The sequence below is a fragment of the Schistocerca serialis genome, chromosome 2, assembly GCF_023864345.2.
Source record: "Schistocerca serialis cubense isolate TAMUIC-IGC-003099 chromosome 2, iqSchSeri2.2, whole genome shotgun sequence".
NCBI lineage: Eukaryota > Metazoa > Arthropoda > Insecta > Orthoptera > Acrididae > Schistocerca > Schistocerca serialis.
Genome location: NC_064639.1, coordinates 920233717 through 920253742, shown reverse-complemented (window position 1 = coordinate 920253742; position 20026 = coordinate 920233717). Strand labels below are relative to the sequence as shown.

General features: G+C 37.4%; 1 protein-coding gene across 1 annotated transcript in view; it reads right to left on the bottom strand.

The window, feature by feature from the left end:
• Positions 1–917: 917 nt before the first annotated feature.
• LOC126458287 (inositol polyphosphate 5-phosphatase E) overlaps positions 918–20026 on the bottom strand; it is an 84349-nt gene continuing 65240 nt past the window's right edge. Inside the window, exon 7 of the mRNA XM_050095227.1 lies at positions 918–7375. Coding sequence (XP_049951184.1) covers positions 7261–7375 — 115 coding nt within the window. The 3' untranslated portion in view covers positions 918–7260. The remainder of the gene's footprint in view (positions 7376–20026) is intronic.

Below are 20026 nucleotides of genomic sequence, written 5' to 3'. Positions count from 1 at the left end.
AAGGGGCTTCTAGTGACATTTCCTCAGATTTTTAGAGGCTTTCCTGTTATATTTTACTTCATTTATTGAGTTGGTGACTCATGGTCATGAGTTTGGGCAGGAGATGGAATTTCTAAAGGAAGTGTCCTACACATTATAACCTTTGCTGTCAACACTGCCAGTGTTGTGCCCATGATTAGCAGGTGAGCAGGTTACTTCCTTACCCAAAAATGACTTCCCCATCACATTGTTGATCTTGCACATGGCACACGCTGTTCAAGGCATTCATTTCAGTAGAGCTACATCAACCTGAGAACATCCTGTGGGAAATAAGGTTCAAATATATATACTATTTATTCCCACTCAGCAATAAACCAATTCTCTCTCCATCAGTTACATCATTCAGAAGGTGCAATATAGAGAACTGCAATTATAAATTCAATGTGCTTCAAGTACATAAAGCTAAATGTTGCCAGAAATAAAACCTGTCAAGAAACTTCCAAAACAAAAGTGGAGACTTTGTGGTACATCACCTTGGGTGCATTCAAAAAAGTGCCTAAATACATTATGTATGATAAATTAGGAATATAATTGCTTATAAAGAAATGCAGATAACAACAAAAGAGGAGAGGTAATCAAAATAGACTTGAAAATAATCATTACACATTCCAATTTTACCAGTGGGTACACTATTATTGTCAACAAATCAAATATTTTGCATAAGATTGTTTGCCACGAGGAACGAATCTGACGCGCACAGGTTATTCATGATGCAAAAATTGGGAATATTTAACCTTCACCACAATTAGTTTGCTCCCTTCTGAATTCTTGTTAATTGTTCCTATGAACAATATGGGAGTATTGAAGCTGGTAACATGGAATTACACATTCTTAAGACCAAGTGGACATTTTGAAATTAAAAATAAACACAAAACAGATGACAAGTTCATTATTTTATTTAAACACAAATTCTTCTTTTATTTAACAATTTCACATTTAATGGATTGATCAATTTAAGACACATGTTCCTGGGCTTGTCAGACACACACTGTCTACAAGCATATCGAGAAAGTATACTGAGTACAAATCTTAGTAAAATTTAACACAAGCAACAAAAATACTTCTCTGAGATGCAGTTTAATACAATATTTCACTGTAAAGGTACCCATAATATTAGGACAAGATGCCATTGATGTTTCATTCTCAGTAATATTAATCATCAGACTTTTCTCACAAACTCACAGTCAAAATAGCAGGTTTTAAAATGAAGACTGCATAGCAAAAAAGGAAGATATGAGAGAAAGGGAACAGCTGGAAACAATGGAATGAATAAAGATATAATACAGAGGAAGCCCAATACCTACACTCATTCCATTACTATAACAAAAGCTACGACCAAAAAGATGTGGAGAGAGCTGAAGGAGAGGGATATTTAAAAATAAGATGCACAACAGTTTGCACCTTTCTGACATGAACATGTGTTTCAGCAAATAATCGAGAGTGGGAAAAAAAAAAAATAGTTTGTAGATCACTTTGTGAGGTCTCAAAGCCCAAAACAATTAGAAACCCTTCAGTCTGTTGCAATTATCCTTGCATGGAGATGAATCCATATGATCATTAATTAATAACTCAGTACTGCCACAGGGGAAAGAGGGATACATAAACAGAAAACTAAGCACAAAGGAAAAGAAATGCGCAGGAGAAATTAAACCTCTGTAACACCTCAGCCTCTTTAGAGTATTCACTAACAACTGCATGAAAAAAATTTATAGCTGAGGATTGAAAGCAAGAATTCTGTAAAGAGCTACAAGAATAGGCTGAAGAAATTGTAATAAATAACTGAGTCAACTTCAAGTAAAAAAAGCTTTCAGAAAAATGCAAATTTTGAAATAAAAGAAATCATTAAACCAAGAAAAATACTGTGAATAATTTGCAATTCAGTAGACACTGAATATTATTAGCAGTGTTTCTTGGTATTGCTCAGAGGAATGGATGACAATAAACAAACAAGAATAATTCGAAAGCACTACCTGAGAAAATACTGATTTGAGACTTCTCAGTGTGATTGAGTAATGATTACTTTCCAGATATTCAGCAGAGTTGTGTTTTCATTTTTTGTGCATTCTGATTGTTGTCTACGCTGCAAGTACACATAGTAGCACAACTTGCAACACCTGAAGAAGACTAGTGAGTCAATCACTGAAATATTGTGCATAACATGGAAACAATTTGGTTGCACACCTGGAAGCACATCACTAATTTAACACTTCCGATTATAACTTTTGGAGGAATGGAGTGTTTATGTACATCTCTTTATTGGTCCACAAATTCATTCAATAGCCTTTTTAGTTTATGTCAGTAAAGTGGAAGAGCAGTTTCTGTATCTAACAGACAGAAACATTCAGCAGAAAATTTATAGTTATCATTGAGAAACAACATTCACATAATTTTTGGACTTCAGGCACGCTTTCACTGGTGCCAGATTGTGTCTCGAATGATTCAAAAGTTATTACCATGCCAACACAAATTATTATATACTTCACGAGACAGATTTTCTTGCCTCTGCTTACCTTGAGGAGGCACAATACGTAGTACTGCCAAAAATCCAAATCCAAATGATCTGTCAAATATTTATTTCATAGTAGTTCACTTCATTTTATCATGAGCATATTTTCACAATACTATGTTCAAACATGCATTTCTATATACAAATAAGGAATTTATAAATCAAAAGTCTGAACACAATTACTGAGAATGATACATTTTAGAGCTTCATTTTCACAGTCAATTCTTTACAGCCTAACAGTTAACACAGACAACGATGTAAACATTTGAGAACATTTAACATTTTCTTTGATGACTATTTACATACTTAAGAAACAGATATTATTAATATAAAAGGCATTTTGTTCAAAAAAATATTTCTTTTGACTTGGATAAGTATTCTGAATCCTGAGCAAAAAATAGAATGAAATATCAGTACAAACATATACAGAGAATAGATAATATATATCACATTTATTTGGTCTGAAAATAGCTGCAATGTCTAACATGGTTAAGAAACGTTTTTAAAAAACACATGCATATATAAGTCAAGATGTATCACCATGCTAGACTAGTACAGTATTTTCATAGCTGAGGCACAGAATATGAAGTTATCAGTGAGGATTCAGTAAAGACTTTATTAGAACATCACAAAATTTCTTAAATATATAAAGCTACCGGTCATAGGACAGTGGAAGTGGCTACTTTGATTCACACTTTCATGACTGTTGTTTTGCAGCATTCCTAATGTATCAGTGTTCCAGGCAATGCTATTCAAATGTAGCCTACTAGATTGAAACAATAATCCATTGGAAAAATGTAGGTGATTGCCACAAAGCCCTGAATTATTAATCCAAGCCTGACATCTCTATTAAAAATGTTGTTTTTTATATCAGAAGCAAAGCAAATGCTGAAGAGTAAAAGAAAAGCATCTGATCTTGTGCACAGGAAGTATAAAAACACTGTGTCCCATCACAGGTTAAACTTCAGACTATCTGCTGTGAATGAAGGGAATTTGATATGTAGAGATACATACAGTCTAAATATATTATACAGTGAAAGTAACTTTTATTGAAGAAAATCTTGGTTCTTTTTTATTTGATGTGGTTTAACCTAATACACATAAACGTTTGATGATACTACATTTTTTACCTATGTTCTCATGTGTGCTTGAATATACTTCACAAGATTCTGCAATATCTGTATGGCAACAGATATGAGAAAATTATTCTGTAGTCTTACCTTAACAATAGGATAGACACAATAACACATCCACTTCCAATATTTGCCAAAGCTGTCTTAGGCCTCCACTTTATTTATTTGTGAGTAATGAAATCAACAAATGTTGAACATTCACAAACTCACAATGACATTAAATGAAACTTCTGCAACTAACATAACACAAACAAAAATTTCTTAATTATTATTGCTTTTGTTAAGTACATAAAAAAGAAAACCTGTATTTATATGTGCAAGATAAATAATCTGAACGGCTCCAACTTATAAAAAATTAGGAAGAAAATTGCAAGGAATCAACAATGTGATGTTATTTTTAAATATGAGCAATGCATGAAATATATTTTTACAAGAATGCAAAACTAATGAGAATTTGGACAGCTTAATTATCATGTTACATTTGTTCTAAAAGACATCTGATGAGCTCATAGAAAGAATTGTAATACAGACTACTATTAGTTTTTCTTTCCTACTATCTCACGAAATTTGGATGTTACACAGAATTTGTCAACAGTTTTCACAACCAATAAATGTAGCATGTATGTCAGTCATAGAGGTAATTATTTTAAATAGCATAACATATAGGAACATTAAAACTGTCATTCTGACTGTATGTAACTACCAAATACAATCACAATGACCAACTGCTATAAAAATAAAAAGTGTGTGCATGGTTCAAAACTTTGTACGAGAATATACATTTGCTAGTCAGAAATACAAGAAATTAGTCTCTTAGGAAAATCAGCTCACACTATGTTGCATATGAGCAGGAAACCAGGTACAAAATGGAATGTTTTCTGTTATATAAGTTTGGGAACTAAATTGCTAATAGGAAATGACTAGCACAAGACAGAACAGTCACTGAAAGAGGAATGATAAGCAACACAGAGGAGACACAGAAAAGCATGGTTTTCATCACACAATAGGTGGTTATTAAGATATTTTCTTGTATGGAAAATGTCAGTACACAAAAAAATATGAGCAAATACATAACAATGAAAAGCCAGGTCATCACTTGCATTGCAAATTTTTTCTAAAAATGATTAGTACATTCACAATATAGTGGATGCTTTCTACAGCTTTCCAGCTCAATTATCCTTCAAGAGGTACAGAAATAAGGAATGACAGAGGATGGAAAATAAAACAAATTAAATATCATTATGTAATTCCACATTACATGACCAATGTGTCTTAAAACAAAGTACAGCTTAATTTAAAAGTGACACAGAAAAAATGTTTCAACCTACATCACAGATTAATAAAATAAACAAACACATCAGAATTAAAGTATGTAGTAGAACAGCATAAATAGGCTGAAAGTAAATTTCAGTTTTTTCAAAAACAAAAATTACTTTTTACCAATTATGACACAGACAGACTGAGATAAGAGAAGTGATGTACAAAGGTGCAGAACAACTAATATGTTAATGTGACTAATTGTGAATCATGATAAGATAAGAACAAACATATGCAAAAAATGTATATATAAAAAGGTGAAAAAATTTAAAAGAAGAGAATGAAAACAGAAGAATCGGGAATGAGTTCGGAAAGAGAGGCCCCAGAGATGGAATGTAGGATGGCCTGAAGTGAGGGATGGGTAAAGGGGGGAGGAGGGATCAATGAGAAAGACAAGATAAAATGGACAAGTACAATACAATAGTAAAGCCAGCCCAATAGTGTGAGACAAGTACATCTCACAGGAGTAATATCCATCAACACATCTATACAAGACTGATTCCAAAGAGCTTCCCTATGTTTCTATGGTTGCAGTAAGAAACAACACCCTGGTATCATCCTGCGAAGCATATTTCACAACACAAATCCTTGTATCTCTATTCTATCACCTCCACTCTTTGAATTGACTGTCACCACTTCAAGATTTAGTAGTATTCAGTTATATCTTATTTTCCTTCTGCTTCCTCTTGCAGTTTCAACCTATAGTAATGTCCAATTGTGTTACTCCCTTTTTCCTTCACATTCTGTCTTGCATCCAGTTCGTGTCTCTTTTCTGGTTTGATATTTCATTTTCAGCTTCTCTGATCCTACCCTACACCCACTCCCCCATCCCCAGAAATACAGTATATCTTCTATTTATATTGAATCTTATTCATTTTTAACTTGCTTATTGTTTTTACACTCATCTTTACAGTTTGTGTTTCTCCTTTCTCCTTCTGTTTCTGTCCAACTTCTGAGTTACTTTTATCCTGTTAATGCTGTATTAATCATTTTTCTTACTATAATTCTCTTTACTAAGCTGTTTTTGATCTTGATTACATTTATCTGAATACTGCTTCCCTTATCTCCAAAATTACATAAAATTCTTAAGAATCTGATTCTTTAGCAATGCAATCCAAAATTTTAGTTCTAGTTTGTCTTTTATATCATTTTAAAACATTTTTTTCTGTCTCATAACTGCAGAAGACAGAACTTCCAATTTTGGATTACCTGTATTGTAACATAAACTATATGCAGTTCTTCCTGTCAAACGTAACAGATTCTTCCTCTCTTTGGTAAACTTAGTGAGATAAAATACTGGTAAACATAAAATTGTCACTTTCACAATACATTAACTATGAGCACACTAATACTATGTCTCAAAGCAGAAAAAATCCTTTAAAAAATAAAGATTAAATCCAAGTAAATTAATAACCCCTGTGGTGAACACAAAGCCATGGGAGCAAAAAACCATCTTTCGTATAACAAGGAGACAGCTGCAAAATGTCCAGTAAATGTACTGCACGTAATGGTTGCTGCCCTCAAGCATAACAACTCCTTGCAAATGGCCCCAAGTTCTGAGACTTGAAACATGAAATGTTGCTCTATTTTACGATAATCAGAATTAATTAGTGCGCTTCTTCTTTATAACAAAATCATATCTTTGCAATATGCTCTCATTTAAATTTCAGTTAAAATATGAGTGATATGCAGAGTTGTTTTACATTAGATACATTCATTTACATAGCTAAAAATAAAAGACAATTAGAAAGCAGCATGCATTGCAACAAATTAATACAGTTGTAGTCTAAAGCTCATGAACATCCTCAGACACAAATCAAGAAATGTATTGCTTTGTTCCTTACTAGTACACCAACTAGCACATAAATGTGTGTATTTTAGTAAAAATAGTTCAAAACTTACTGTATACACTGTAAAGACTAGAAAGTTGTTACATAATTTTGCAATATAGAAAACTTCTATAGTCACATGACTAGAATAAACTAACTGGTTTGTCATAATACTGCGACACAGAACCTGTTTTTAACAAGTTTTATCCAAACAGATTACAAAAGTTGTAGATTTGGATCCTAATAATACTGAAGGTCACTCAGCGATCGTTCAGCATGTTATGTAGTTCTGGGAATCAAGTTCACATCCAGTTCTCATTACAAAAAAACTAAAAACAGACCAAATTCACAATTCAAAAATTGATAAAAAGAAGTAAAAATAAAACTGATGATTCAGGTTTTGTAAATATCATCATATGCCTTATAAACATATTCCTCATTGCATACTACAAATAGCCGAGGTTCCTTGGCTTCTATCCAATGCAGCAGCACGTCGCTTGATGCCTTCAAGGTACACATCACGATTGAAGAGGCCTGCTGCCAAAGGAATACTATAACAAAAAAATGTATGACATGAATATTACCAATATTTGATGTACAGGAAGAACATCTGCTCACTCTCATCAAAGATACAGCAGTAGTACTTCCACGTTTCAGTTACAGGAATTAACTGACTAACACATTACTTTCCCACTATCCAGCTGTCTTACTTTAGACTTGTCATTGTCTGGGGCAGAGCAAGTGGTGTGAACTACGAAGAAGTGAGGTAAGTACAGAATTAAAGAATGAAGGGGAGTCACCTGGAAAAAAGTAACATATTCGTATGTTTTAAATTCCAGCATGTCATTCCAAGCATCATTAGTAAATTCTACAGCTTAGGAACTAAAAGTTTCATACATAGTGACCACCAGTAGCAAATATGTTAGTGTGATTGTACTGATAACAACAGGTGTGTGTGTTAAACTTTGTTATGTTTTGTTACTAGCCTCGAGTTATGTATCAGTGATATCTGCTTACAGAATCCTGGTTTCAGATAACAAACTCATAAGTTTTGAGTTTGTCTCCAGTTCTAGTTTTTCATTAACACACAGTGTGACTTTCCCCTCTGACGAAACTTTTTGTGTGTGCAATGTAGATAGTTTCACAGTGCTTTGGACTTCACATTACATTGTTGCTCCCCTAAGAATGGTTGGAAGACTCAAATCTCAGATGAAATCAAGAGCATACAATTTGCAAACAAACTATCATACCTAACTAACAGTGTGTTCCAATCAACATTCATATAAAAACAACAGTATAGGAATTGTGAGTCTGCCTTGATGCAAAACACTTTTTGTCATTTATTTACTTATTTATTTCCCAAACTAGTTTCAGCAACAAATATCACCATTAGCAATGGGTTCTTTAAATCTTATTTATTGTACGTTATAGCATGTTTTCAGGACTTGGTGTCCCTGTCTGCAGCATATTTTCTGTCCTTTTTCTGGTGCTGTTTTTCTCAGCATACGTCATGTCATCTCTAAGTTCGCTGGACTGCTTGCAGCTAATTTTATACACAGAAAAGCAAAACTTTCACACTTTAAGACCTCAAACATTACACCACCTTGCTTTTGAATAGCAGAGAGAGAGAGAGAGAGAGAGAGAGAGAGAGAGAGAGAGAGAGAGAGAGAGAGAGAGAGAGAGAGAGGGGGGGGGGGGGGGGGAGGGAGGGAGGGGGGAGAGAGAGTGCATAACAGTTTTTGGTGTGACTTCATTAGCAGGAGGGAGAGGAGGAAACTGGGAACTGGCAGTTACCAGCTTACCAGAAAGATTAATAGGCAAAGTGTGTGCTCTGGATCTTGTCACGATGGAATTACTCTATTTGCTATCATTCTACTCCTCTTTCAATTATTACACTATAGCAGATGTACCTCATTCACTTGAAATGTCAAAAGTCCTATCTAAGCAGTGCTGCAATAACATTCCTAGTTCACTAAATTATTTGAATGCTGCTAATCCCAAAGACACAGTTTTCCATTGAACATTTTTCTTAAAGATAAAGCTGTAACTGGAGTTATTCCCATGCCATGTGATAGTGAAAATGTTGTGAGTTAATAACTGCTCATTCATGAAAAGACCTAGCTCACTGGATAGGCTTAACTTCACTATTCCCAGAAACCAGTTCATTTTCTCTGGAAATTTATTAAGTAATTATTTGCATTTGGAGTTTTGACCCACCTGATATTACTTTCATTATTTGTACTTTTAAGCTAATTTATTTCCCAGATTTGATATTGTATTGGTAGTGTTCTGCTTGATACAGTTGTGTAGATTAAATTTTTGGGTATAACTTTGTTGATCAATATAAAATGGAACAAGCATGTAAGAACAGTAATAGGGAAGGTGAATGGTTGACTCTGGTTTATTGAGAGAATTTTAGTAAAGTGTAGATCATCTATAAAGAAGAAAGCACACAGAACACCAGTGTGGCCCATTCCTGAGTGCTGCGCAAGTGTATGGGATGCCCACCGGGTCAGATTAAAGGAAGACTCCAAACTAATTCAAAGGTGAGCTGCTAGATTTGTTATCGGTGGGTTCAGTCAGCACGCAAGTATTACAGAGATGCTTCCTGAACTCAAATTCGAATTCCTGGAGGAAAGACGATGTAATTTTCATGAAGCACTATTGAAAAAAATTTAGAGAACTGGCATTTGAGGCTGGCTGCAGAATGATTCCGCTGCTGTCAATATACATTTCGCATAAGTACCACACAGATAAGATAAGAGAAATTAGTGCTTGTATGGATGTATATAGAAGGCCACTTTTCTCTCACTGTTTGTGTGTGTGTGTGTGTGTGTGTGTGTGTGTGTGTGTGTGTGTGTGTGTGTGTGTGTGGAATGAATATATTAGAAATGGAGCACCAAGGCAGTTGAAAAATAATGGGAGGAAGCAACTGTTAATGTCCTTATGAAACACATAAGTAGGATGGACTAATTCTGAAGCCTACTCCTTCTGAACATGACTTCATCATCACAACTAGTGTGACTCAAAAACCAGTCACCAGATTTGAGGAATGGGCCTAAGATTGTACACAAGGCATGGAAATATTCTACGTCTCAAATTGGATTAAGAAGATTAGAAGGTTGTGCTTAACATTCCCTGTGTGATCTCCCAACAGGTGCAATGCATTTTGTCAATACCTGGTGTTAAATCACAAATAGCAGACAATGTCTCCCATTTGAAGAAGTGGCAGTTGTAAACTTCTCCACTGATGAACTGAGGCCTAGTCAGCTCTGGTCAGCAGTCACTCCATGACTACAAAAAACTGTATCCTGGCTAGCTGTAACAGTAAGTGAAGTGGAACACTGTGCAACCACCTTGTTAGTGTCTTTTGAATTGATCTGCTGACTGACTGATCTTCACCACAGCTGTTATAGGGTACCACCCCACCATTCTATGAAATCATTCTGATGGGCTTCCAAATTACTGTTGATTTCATGTATCAGTTGATAGTCATCACAAACTGTGAGCCTGTTCTGCTCTGTTTAATAGTTCATCAAATTTTCATTCTTTCTCTTGATAGGACTGTGAGAATCTCTGCAGTGGACCACCATCTGTATGGCCTCAATGCCATGCCCCATCCCAAATTGCAAAGTGTTACTTGTCTTTTTATCCTTCTGATTTATTTATTTTCCTGCTTGGATTATTGTTATTGTTGTTGTTGTGGTATTCAGTCCAAAGACTGATTTGATGCAGCTCTCCACACTCCTCTATCATGTGCGAGTCTCTTTATGTATGAATAACTACTGCAAGCTAAGCTTTCTGAATCTGCTTACTGTATTCCCTGCTTGGATATGGAAGCAACAATTCATAGAACAATGATAGAAATTCAAACAAACAAAAAAGGAAAGCAAACAACAGATCAGTAACAGCATACACAAATGAATAATGTTTTACAACCTCAAAGCTACTGTGAGGAAGTGCCCTACAAGGAAGCCTTTAAATTTATATTTGAAAACGTGGCGTTCATCTCTCATATATATACCTGTCAGGCACATCTTAACCAACAAACGTATTTAATTCCCTTTATACACAGATTTTTAAATATTATTAATTTCATGCATTACACTTATAATCCACTGGCACTGTCTGTTTGCTCTCTGTAACATCATAAAACATGCTCAATAAGTATATCTTTATTTCTCCTCCTTTGTATATGTGCAGAAATTCAAAACAGGTCCACATTTAGATATTATGTTTATGTGCCTCAGATTATGACACTGGAAATGAAATGTCTCATCAAATGTAATGTATCCTCTTTTCACTCCCCCCCCCCCCCCCCCTCTCTCTCTCTCCCTCTCTCTCTCTCTCTCTCTCTCTCTCTGTGTGTGTGTGTGTGTGTGTGTGTGTGTGTGTGTGTGTGTGTGTGTGTGTGTGTGTAGAAGTGTGAATGAAACAAAGATGAGTAGTAATAGGTAAAAGACTTGCCGATGCACATAATAATGCAGTGATATGGTACAGAGAAGACAAAAAGCCTTAAATACACACATCAAAAAAAGTTTTGCATCACCTCGGTTCCGAGAATTTTGGAACCTATGCACAAAATTGGAATAGAGATTAACATAAACATCATTTCCATGAAAACCACAAATTGCATGTTGTACCATCATACAGCGAGGCCTTCAGACATGGTGGTCCAGCATGTTGTACACATCGGTACCTCTAATAACCAGTAGCACGTCCCCTTGCATTGATGCATGTCTGTATTCGTCATGGCATACTATTCACAAGTTCATGAAGGCACTGCTGGTCCAGATTGTCCCACTCCTCAATGGCGATTCAGCGTAGATCCCTCAGAGTGGTTGGTGGGTCACATCGTCCATAAACAGCCCTTTTCAATCTATCCCAGGCATGTTCAATAGGATTCATGTTTGGAGAACATGCTGGCCATTCTAGTTGAGCGATGTTGTTATCCTGAAGGAAGTCATTCACAAGATGTGCATGATGGGAGGACAAATTGTCGTCCCTGAAGGCGAATGCCTCGCCAATATGTTGCTGATACGGTTGCACTATGGTTGGAGGATGGCATTCACATATCGAACAGCTGTTGTCTTCCATGACCATCAGCGGCGTATGTCAACTGCACATAATGCTACCCTAAAACAGCAGGGAACCTCCACCTTGCTGCACTCGCTGGACAGTGTGACTAAGATGTTCTGCCTGACCTGGTTGCCTCCATACACATCTCCAACGATTGTCTGGTTGAAGGCATATGTAACACTCATCAGTGAAGAGAACGTGCTGCCGATACTTAGTGGTCCATTCGGCATGTTGTTGGGCCCACCTGTACCGTGCAGCATGGTGTTGCAGTAGCAAAGATGGACCTCGCCATGAACATCAGTAGTGAAGTTGTGTATATGCAGTCTCTTGCACACAGTTTGTTGTAGCATGACATCCTGTGGCTGCACGAAAAGCATTATTCAACATGGTGGCATTGCTGTCAGTGTTCCTATGAGCCATAATCTGTAGGTAGCTGTCATCCACTGCAGTAGTAGCCCTTGGGCGGCCTGAGCGAGGCATGTCATCAACAGTTCCAGTCTCTTGGTATCTCCTCCATGTCCGAACAACATCGCTTTGGTTCACTCTGAGACGCCTGGACACTTCCCTTATTGAGAGCCCTTCCTGGCACAAAGTAACAGTGTAAACGCAATCGAACCACGGTACTGACCGTCTAGGCATGGTTGAACTACAGACAACACGAGCTGTGTACCTCCTTCCTGATGGAATGACTGGAACTGATCGGCTGTCAGACCGCCTCCGTCTAATAGGCACTGCACATGCATGGTTCTTTACGTCTTCGGGCGGGTTTAGTGACATCTCTGTACAGTCAAAGGGACTGTGTCTGCGATAGAATATCCATAGTCAACGTCTATCTTCAGGAGTTCTGGGGACTGGGGTGATGCAAAACTTTTTTGATGTGTGTAGAAAGACCATATAAATAAATGTGAATGAGGTTTTCACTTGGGAGAACATAAAATGTACACTCTTAGACATAAAAACTGACCACCAGCCGCCCGCCAGAGACTAAGTCCGAGTCGTTCACTTAAGGTGGCCAATAAAACCGACTGCCCCTGACAATGCTAAGTCCAGCCATCTGCACAATCTGGCAACACAGTAAGATGTGGAAGTGTTAGGAGGAAGTGTTGGCTACTTCCGAGATGTTGTGTTGTGTAAGCCCGTGGTCTAGTGGTAATTGTCGTACATCTAAACTTCTAGTTGCGTGTTCACATCTGACTGTATCTCTTATTTTTTTAACCACATTTCAGCCCTCGTCTAAAGTTACGAGTCCAACAGAACACCTAACATAATGCGATTCACATTCTACCCACCAGTAATAACAAAGACTTCCAGAAACAATTCCGCAGGTCAGCTCGTGGCTGTGTTGCGATCAGAACAGCTTACATTCAAGCATTTCCTCGTACTGCAGCAGCTACGAGCCACTGGCCAGACGCCACCCACTGCCTGAAATCGGGCGCCGCCCAGGTGAACGTGGCGCAATGCTGTCAGCATGTGTATCAGCTGTAATTTTCGAATTTGAAGTTCTAGTTATCATATCGCAGTTAAAGATTGGAGATTACATAGAGGAGGCAGCTCGAAAGATTTGAACTGTATGTAGCGCGAGTGCTTTTGGGAAAAATATGCCAAGAAAAGATGTTATTGTTTTCACAAAGACTGTTCTGTCATTAATGATTTTCCACGTTAAGGAAGTCTCTACTACGGATATAAGAGATGGATTACCCTTTAACTATCATGCGAATGCGACACTTGCATTCAACAGGCAAGGTTCAGAAGTCTGGTGTAGCAGTACTGCAAGCTCTAATTCAAAACAACAAAAATCAACAGAGTGATTATTATTACAGTTTTGCTTTACCATCATCAGGTCACTCATTGAGCATTTCTATGCAATACTGTTGCCGGTGATGAGTTATGATGCCTTTATCGTTAATTTCCTATGAAGATATGAAGGGCTGAGTCCTACCAAAAGACCTAAACTCGAGCAAAGAGTAATGTGAACATAATATTTTCTATCTAATAGCTCCAAAAGTGTGTTTTACACGATGAATTCTTCCTCAAGGATGCGTCCATCATTGCTGGAATATGATGCCAACAATTGAGACACCTTTCAGTTGCAGTGCAAGAAAATCAACCGACAAAACTACATCACATGTGCTACTGCATAACGCACTCTGTTGATTTGAGAAACAAAACTATCCAGGAGATTGATAGGGAAGTCATCTCTCAGGCATTTGTTCCTCTGATTGCATACTCGTAAAATTTTACCTTTCCTGCTCCCAATCGATCAACTGCCAAGGCAACTCATTTCTAGATGAAAATGCTCTTCAACCTACACGGGTTTAATGACATCATTACAACCAGTAGGTTTCTACAGGCGTAGAATTTGTAAACTACTTTAGCATTGTCAAATTTTTTTAGATATTGTGAAAAAATATACTGTTGCTGATTAATTACTTTCTGATGATTACTGTTGTATTCAATAAACTAATGGAAAGCACAATTAAAATATTCACTGTACTAATACAAATTAAATTCAATTTACTATAGAAACATTACAATGGCAGTCTATCTTAATAAAACATTAAGTGTCTGTAAGACGATTGTGCCTATTTTAACACGAATTAGTAGGATATTACCAACTTCTGACTTCGAGGAGGTCTGTATTTACATCATGTCCTGTATCATACTCAAGTATAATGAAAATGTGGCAGTTCATAGATAAAGATATCTATTCACAACAATGAAAAAGATGTCAGCAGAAAACAAAAGTGGCATTATGAATTTTGCAGTACCATAAGATTTTCGCTCTGACACTATGGGGTACTGAAAGTAGCAATAAGAATTTTGCTCGAGCTTTGTCTTACGATTCGCTTGTTGAGTTTCTATTTGCTTGCTTGTAGCTGTGTTACAAAAGAATTAAAAACCTGGCATTCAGTTAGCCTTCTGACGCAGAGTAGTGTGTCAGCAGTGCGCAAGTAGCAGTAAGTGGCTTATTTAGCATTCATATAAGCGTAGTAGTCAAGTTGAAAATTTGTTTGAGTGTTCTTAGTGCACGTGTTTAGTTAAATTTGTCAAACCATTGTGTAGTTTCGTATTTAGCAGGGCCAGATTTGCATTTTATTATCTTTGACGTGTAAAGTCGCATAGTCATCCGTCATTTGTTTATTTCTTTCAAATAGTCATTGTACGTTACTGACAGTACTGGCTGGATTGAAGAGTTTTTAGCAAACAGAACACAGCATGTTGTTCTCAATGGAGAGACATCTACAGACGTTAAAGCAACCTCTGGCGTGCCATAGGGAGTGTTATGGGACCATTGCTTTTCACAGTATATATAAATGACCTAGTAGATAGTGTCAGAAGTTCCATGCAGCTTTTTGCGGATGATGCAGTAATATACAGAGAAGTCGCACCATTAGAAAATTGAAGCGAAATGCAGGAAGATCTGCAGCGGATAGGCACTTGGTGCAGGGCGTGGCAACTGACCCATAACATAGACAAATGTAATGTATTGCGAATACATAGAAAGAAAGATCCTTTATTTTATGATTATATGATAGCGGAACAAACACTGGTAACAGTTACTTCTGTAAAATATCTGGGAGTATGCGTATGGAACTATTTGAAGTGGAATGATCATATAAAATTAATTGTTGGTAAGGCAGGTGCCAGGTTGAGATTAATTGGGAGAGTCCTTAGAAAATGTAGTCCATCAACAAAGGAGGTGGCTTACAAAACACTTGTTCGACCTATACTTGAGTATTGCTCATCAGTGTGGGATCCGTACCAGGTCGGGTTGACAGAGGAGATAGAGAAGAGCCAAATAAGAGCAGCGCGTTTCGTCACAGGGTTATTTGGTGAGAGTGATAGCGTTACGGAGATGTTTAGCAAACTCAAGTGGCAGACTCTGCAAGAGAGGCGCTCTGTATCGCGGTGTAGCTTGCTGTCCAGGTTTCGAGAGGGTGCGTTTCTGGATGAGGTATCGAATATATTGCTTCCCCCTACTTATACCTCCTGAGGAGATCACAAATGTAAAATTAGAGTGATTCGATCGCGCACGGAGGCTTTCCGGAAGTTGTTCTTCCCGCGAACCATACGCGACTGGAACAGGAAAGGGAGGTAATGACAGTGGCATGTAAAGTGTCCTCCGCCACACACCGCTGGGTGGCTTGTGGAGTACAAATGTAGATGTAGATGTAGACTCTCAAAAGGTGAACAAAAGCTGCTTGTAGCTGGTAGGCTGGCACATTACCTCTGAGCTAGCGAGGAGGGGCAAGAACATGGTGCAGGACATGGGGGCTTACTTATTGGCCCAGTAGCCACTATGACAGATAAATCACATTTCCCGTGATGGATGACTTTCGTGGACTCAAAATTCATTAACTGATATCCTTATATCACATCTGAAGAGAAAATCCTCACTTTATTCAGTTGAAATGACCTGATAATATCAAGTGAATTTAGAAGGATAGTTCTGTGCCATCAAGGAAGTAACTCATTGGTCACAGAGTTACCAAACATATTCTGCATTGTTGCCAAGTTTTGAGTTATACTACCAGGAAGGATAATAACTGATGTGTTCTGTGACTGACCTTGGAAGTGACTATAAGTTTGTCTCAAAGTTGTGGGTGGCAAGTGCCGGAATATCTTCATTATACGACAGTCTTTTTTGGATTTCGGTAACTACGTTTAAGGGGCTAGAGTGTAATTACTTGTAATACATCGATGCACTGAGTGCAAATGAAACATTATAAATTAATAACTGCGACAATTATTTGTGTTTTACTGTCTTAGTCGGATTGAAACCTTGAATGTGTATTCACCAGACACGTTTCACAATTTTGGAGCTTCTTCAACGGCTGATTTGGCAACTTATCTTTGCTATACAATATTGTTATTGAGATCACTGCCACTGTCACACCTGCAAGAAGACAGGCATGACCTGACTTCTTGGTGTCAGCTTTTGTGATGGATATTCTGCCGTTGCTCGAAATATGAAGATGTAAGGCGAATTCAAATATTCCATATCGCGAAAATCATGATGTTTCTATTGTTCCAGCTCTAACATTCAAAAAATAGTTACAATAAATGGCAAAAAAGCTCATTGTATTTTTGGAAGGCGAGTCGGCGATTGATGATTGCTTGATCGTAGTTTGAGTCCCACCATGAGCGTTTTGCCTTTTTCTTAAGTGGGATTAATTCTTTGGCTTTTCTGATAATTTTACTGCAGAAGTCAGTCCAGTTGTTCGTCGGTCCTTTTTCCCACTCTTCTTCAATTTTGGATGCTGATATTTTTTAGGTGAACTCTCTTCAGAGAGAATTTCACTTGACCTTGTGAGAGGTAGCGGTCTGAGTCAATGTTCGCGCCTCGTCGGACTTCATTATCGTGGATGGCTCTGTATTGGGCGTAGCAGATGGCAAAGTGGTGGATCTGGTATTCACCAAGATGCAGGATCGGGGAACGCAATGTTTTCTGTTTTTTCCTAAAGTGGGTAGACATTATTTTGAGGCTGAATTGTTGGCAAATGTATATCAGACACGTGCCGTTTGTCTTAGTGTTTTGGTGTGCTGAATTTTTACCGACAATTTTCCTATACTTTTTTTTTTTGTCCCAAATTGAGCGTTAAAATCTTCCATTAGGATTTTCACGTCATCTTGGTGAATTTTGCTTGTGGTTCTTTCAAGTGTGTTCCAGAATTTTTAGATATTTTCGGGGTTTTTCTTATTTTCAATGTTGGTGGGGGCATGTGGATTGATGAGTGTATGTTTTTTATTGGTGCTCTGAATGCTCATAGTCACAAGTCAATTGTTGATGGGTGTGATTTCTTTGACAGAGCTGATGATGGATCTGTGTACGAGAAATGTCATGCTAAAGATTGGTGCGCCTTTCGCCTCATTTTGTTGTGTATTGCTCTTTATGATGCCATAGTTTTCACAATGCAAGGATTCATTGTCAGTCATGTTTCTTGAAGAGAAAGGATGAGAATTTTTGGTCGGTCGATTTCTGATGTGAGATTATGTAGTTTTCTTGTTTGGATCAATGTATTTATATTCAGTGTTCCAATTAATGTGTTCTGCTTGTAAGGAAGTTGACTAGAGATCTCTGATATTCTCTGCTGTGCTAGCCTGGACTCCCAAGAATCCAAAAGTCCAGTTGCCGTTTTCGTGTTCACGCACAATCTGAATCAATACTATTAATATTAGAGAGACAAGCAACAATAAATATTGCATCAAATATACTGTAAAGTATTTTAATGCAATGGCTAGTTACTACAAACTGAATATTTATCCAACCCATGTCCTGCATATTAGTTAAGTAAGTAAGATGTATTAACTCCATAATATCGTTAGCAGAGACAGTGCGCACTTGTTGTCGTGGCTCGCGACAAGTCAGCGATTAGCAGTGACTACTGTCGCCGTGGTTTGTTTATGTTGGCTGAGTGCGGACACTGCAGGAGACGCTTTGCCATAAGCAGAAAGAAAGTATCTTCGTTCTGACTGCAGTGAGCGGACATTACTGCCTGCATGTTCTTATAGTAACCAACATGAGACTCTACTCACAGGTGCCGTGGAGGAATTGGAACGGATATCAGAATATTAACCAGTGATGAAATGTCCATTCTATTTGAATCCCAAGAAAACAGGAACCTTCTCACAAAGTAATGTGATGTGATGTCAAAACTTATCCAACACAGAAAAATTAACTCCAGAGCTTTCATGCTCGCATTAGTAGCATATAAGAAAATGATATGTCTTGGAAGCATGTACTTCATTTCCCCCTATCATATCAATGACCTTGTTTTAGCATGATGTGAAGAAAAAAAATAAATAAATTAATTAAAAAGCTAAAGTTTCTGAGAAGCATATAAGTCATTTCCTCTTCTCATATCATAGCTTTTGTTTCAGTATGAAGCGAAATAAATAAACAGTTTAGATTTATGACGCATAATATGACACCATATTCTTACAGTAGGACCTATCAAAAATGCAAAAAGCAGGAAGCTCTCCATTCTTTTGTCCAACAGTCTGTTTCCTTTCATGCATTATTACGGCTAGCAGATTCTTATTTAAGGCCTTGCAGGCAACAAGTTCTTCAGCAGAATTAACCTTATGTTATTGTGCTAATTAAGGTATGGAAAAAATGGAACAAAGACGAGTTTCCCTAGAGCAGTGAAGATATTTGCACATGTCTGTATTCAGCAATGGCTGCCAGCTGCCCTAACACTTTACAGAATTGATGTGGCAGGCAACACAACTGCGAGTGCACTCCAGACTTCATTGTGTAAGTCATCAGGAGATGGACGGAAACGTCAAATTAACATTGCTTTCCGAGTCATATTCAATCCAAAATGAGGTGTTACTATGGTAGCTGAGTGTTCTAGCAATTACGCTTTGATAATTACACTTTGATAATTCCCATATGAGTATTCCGATAGCCAAAAGGACCTGTTAGTGTGAAATCATTGGGAAATACATTAATATCAAACTGCAAGAACTGAAGACAGTACAAGGCCTCTTCCCTTCACTGGGTAACCTGTTACTGTTATTTAAGATTCTCTCTGTCCTAGGTGTAATGCAAATGGAACTTCACATTCATGAGGCGCTTTCCGCTATTCTTGACAAACATCCGGAACTTGTATTCACCGCATGTACGATAATAATGGTACAGGTTGTCCGCAGATGTTGTGGTGTTATTCTGTCAAACTGCTTACAGTAACATTAATGTTGGCGCACATAATCTAGCAATGACTACCTTAGTAAAGATAGTGTGGTGGCATCATCGCTTCTCTTTATTTGGCATCAGCTTGACTAATCTGATTTAATGAACACAGCATTCTATTCACAAGCTGCTAATGATACAGCATGACTACAGAGATCATCGTGCGGGTATTACATTAATTCTGCAGTGAATTGCTTGACAAATATTATCATCAGCTATGCAGCTAATATGACTCACTACACAGGTATATTACGTTGCACTTGGTTAAGTGATCAGCTCGCTGCAATTCTGATTCTACTGTTCATAAATACTTGTATACTGACCATTCATTATTTGACTAAATATGCTCTACTATCTGATTCGCATGCATGTGACATGGGTTAGCGACATCACGAAGGAATGGAATCCGTTGAAGTCCCTTTATGTT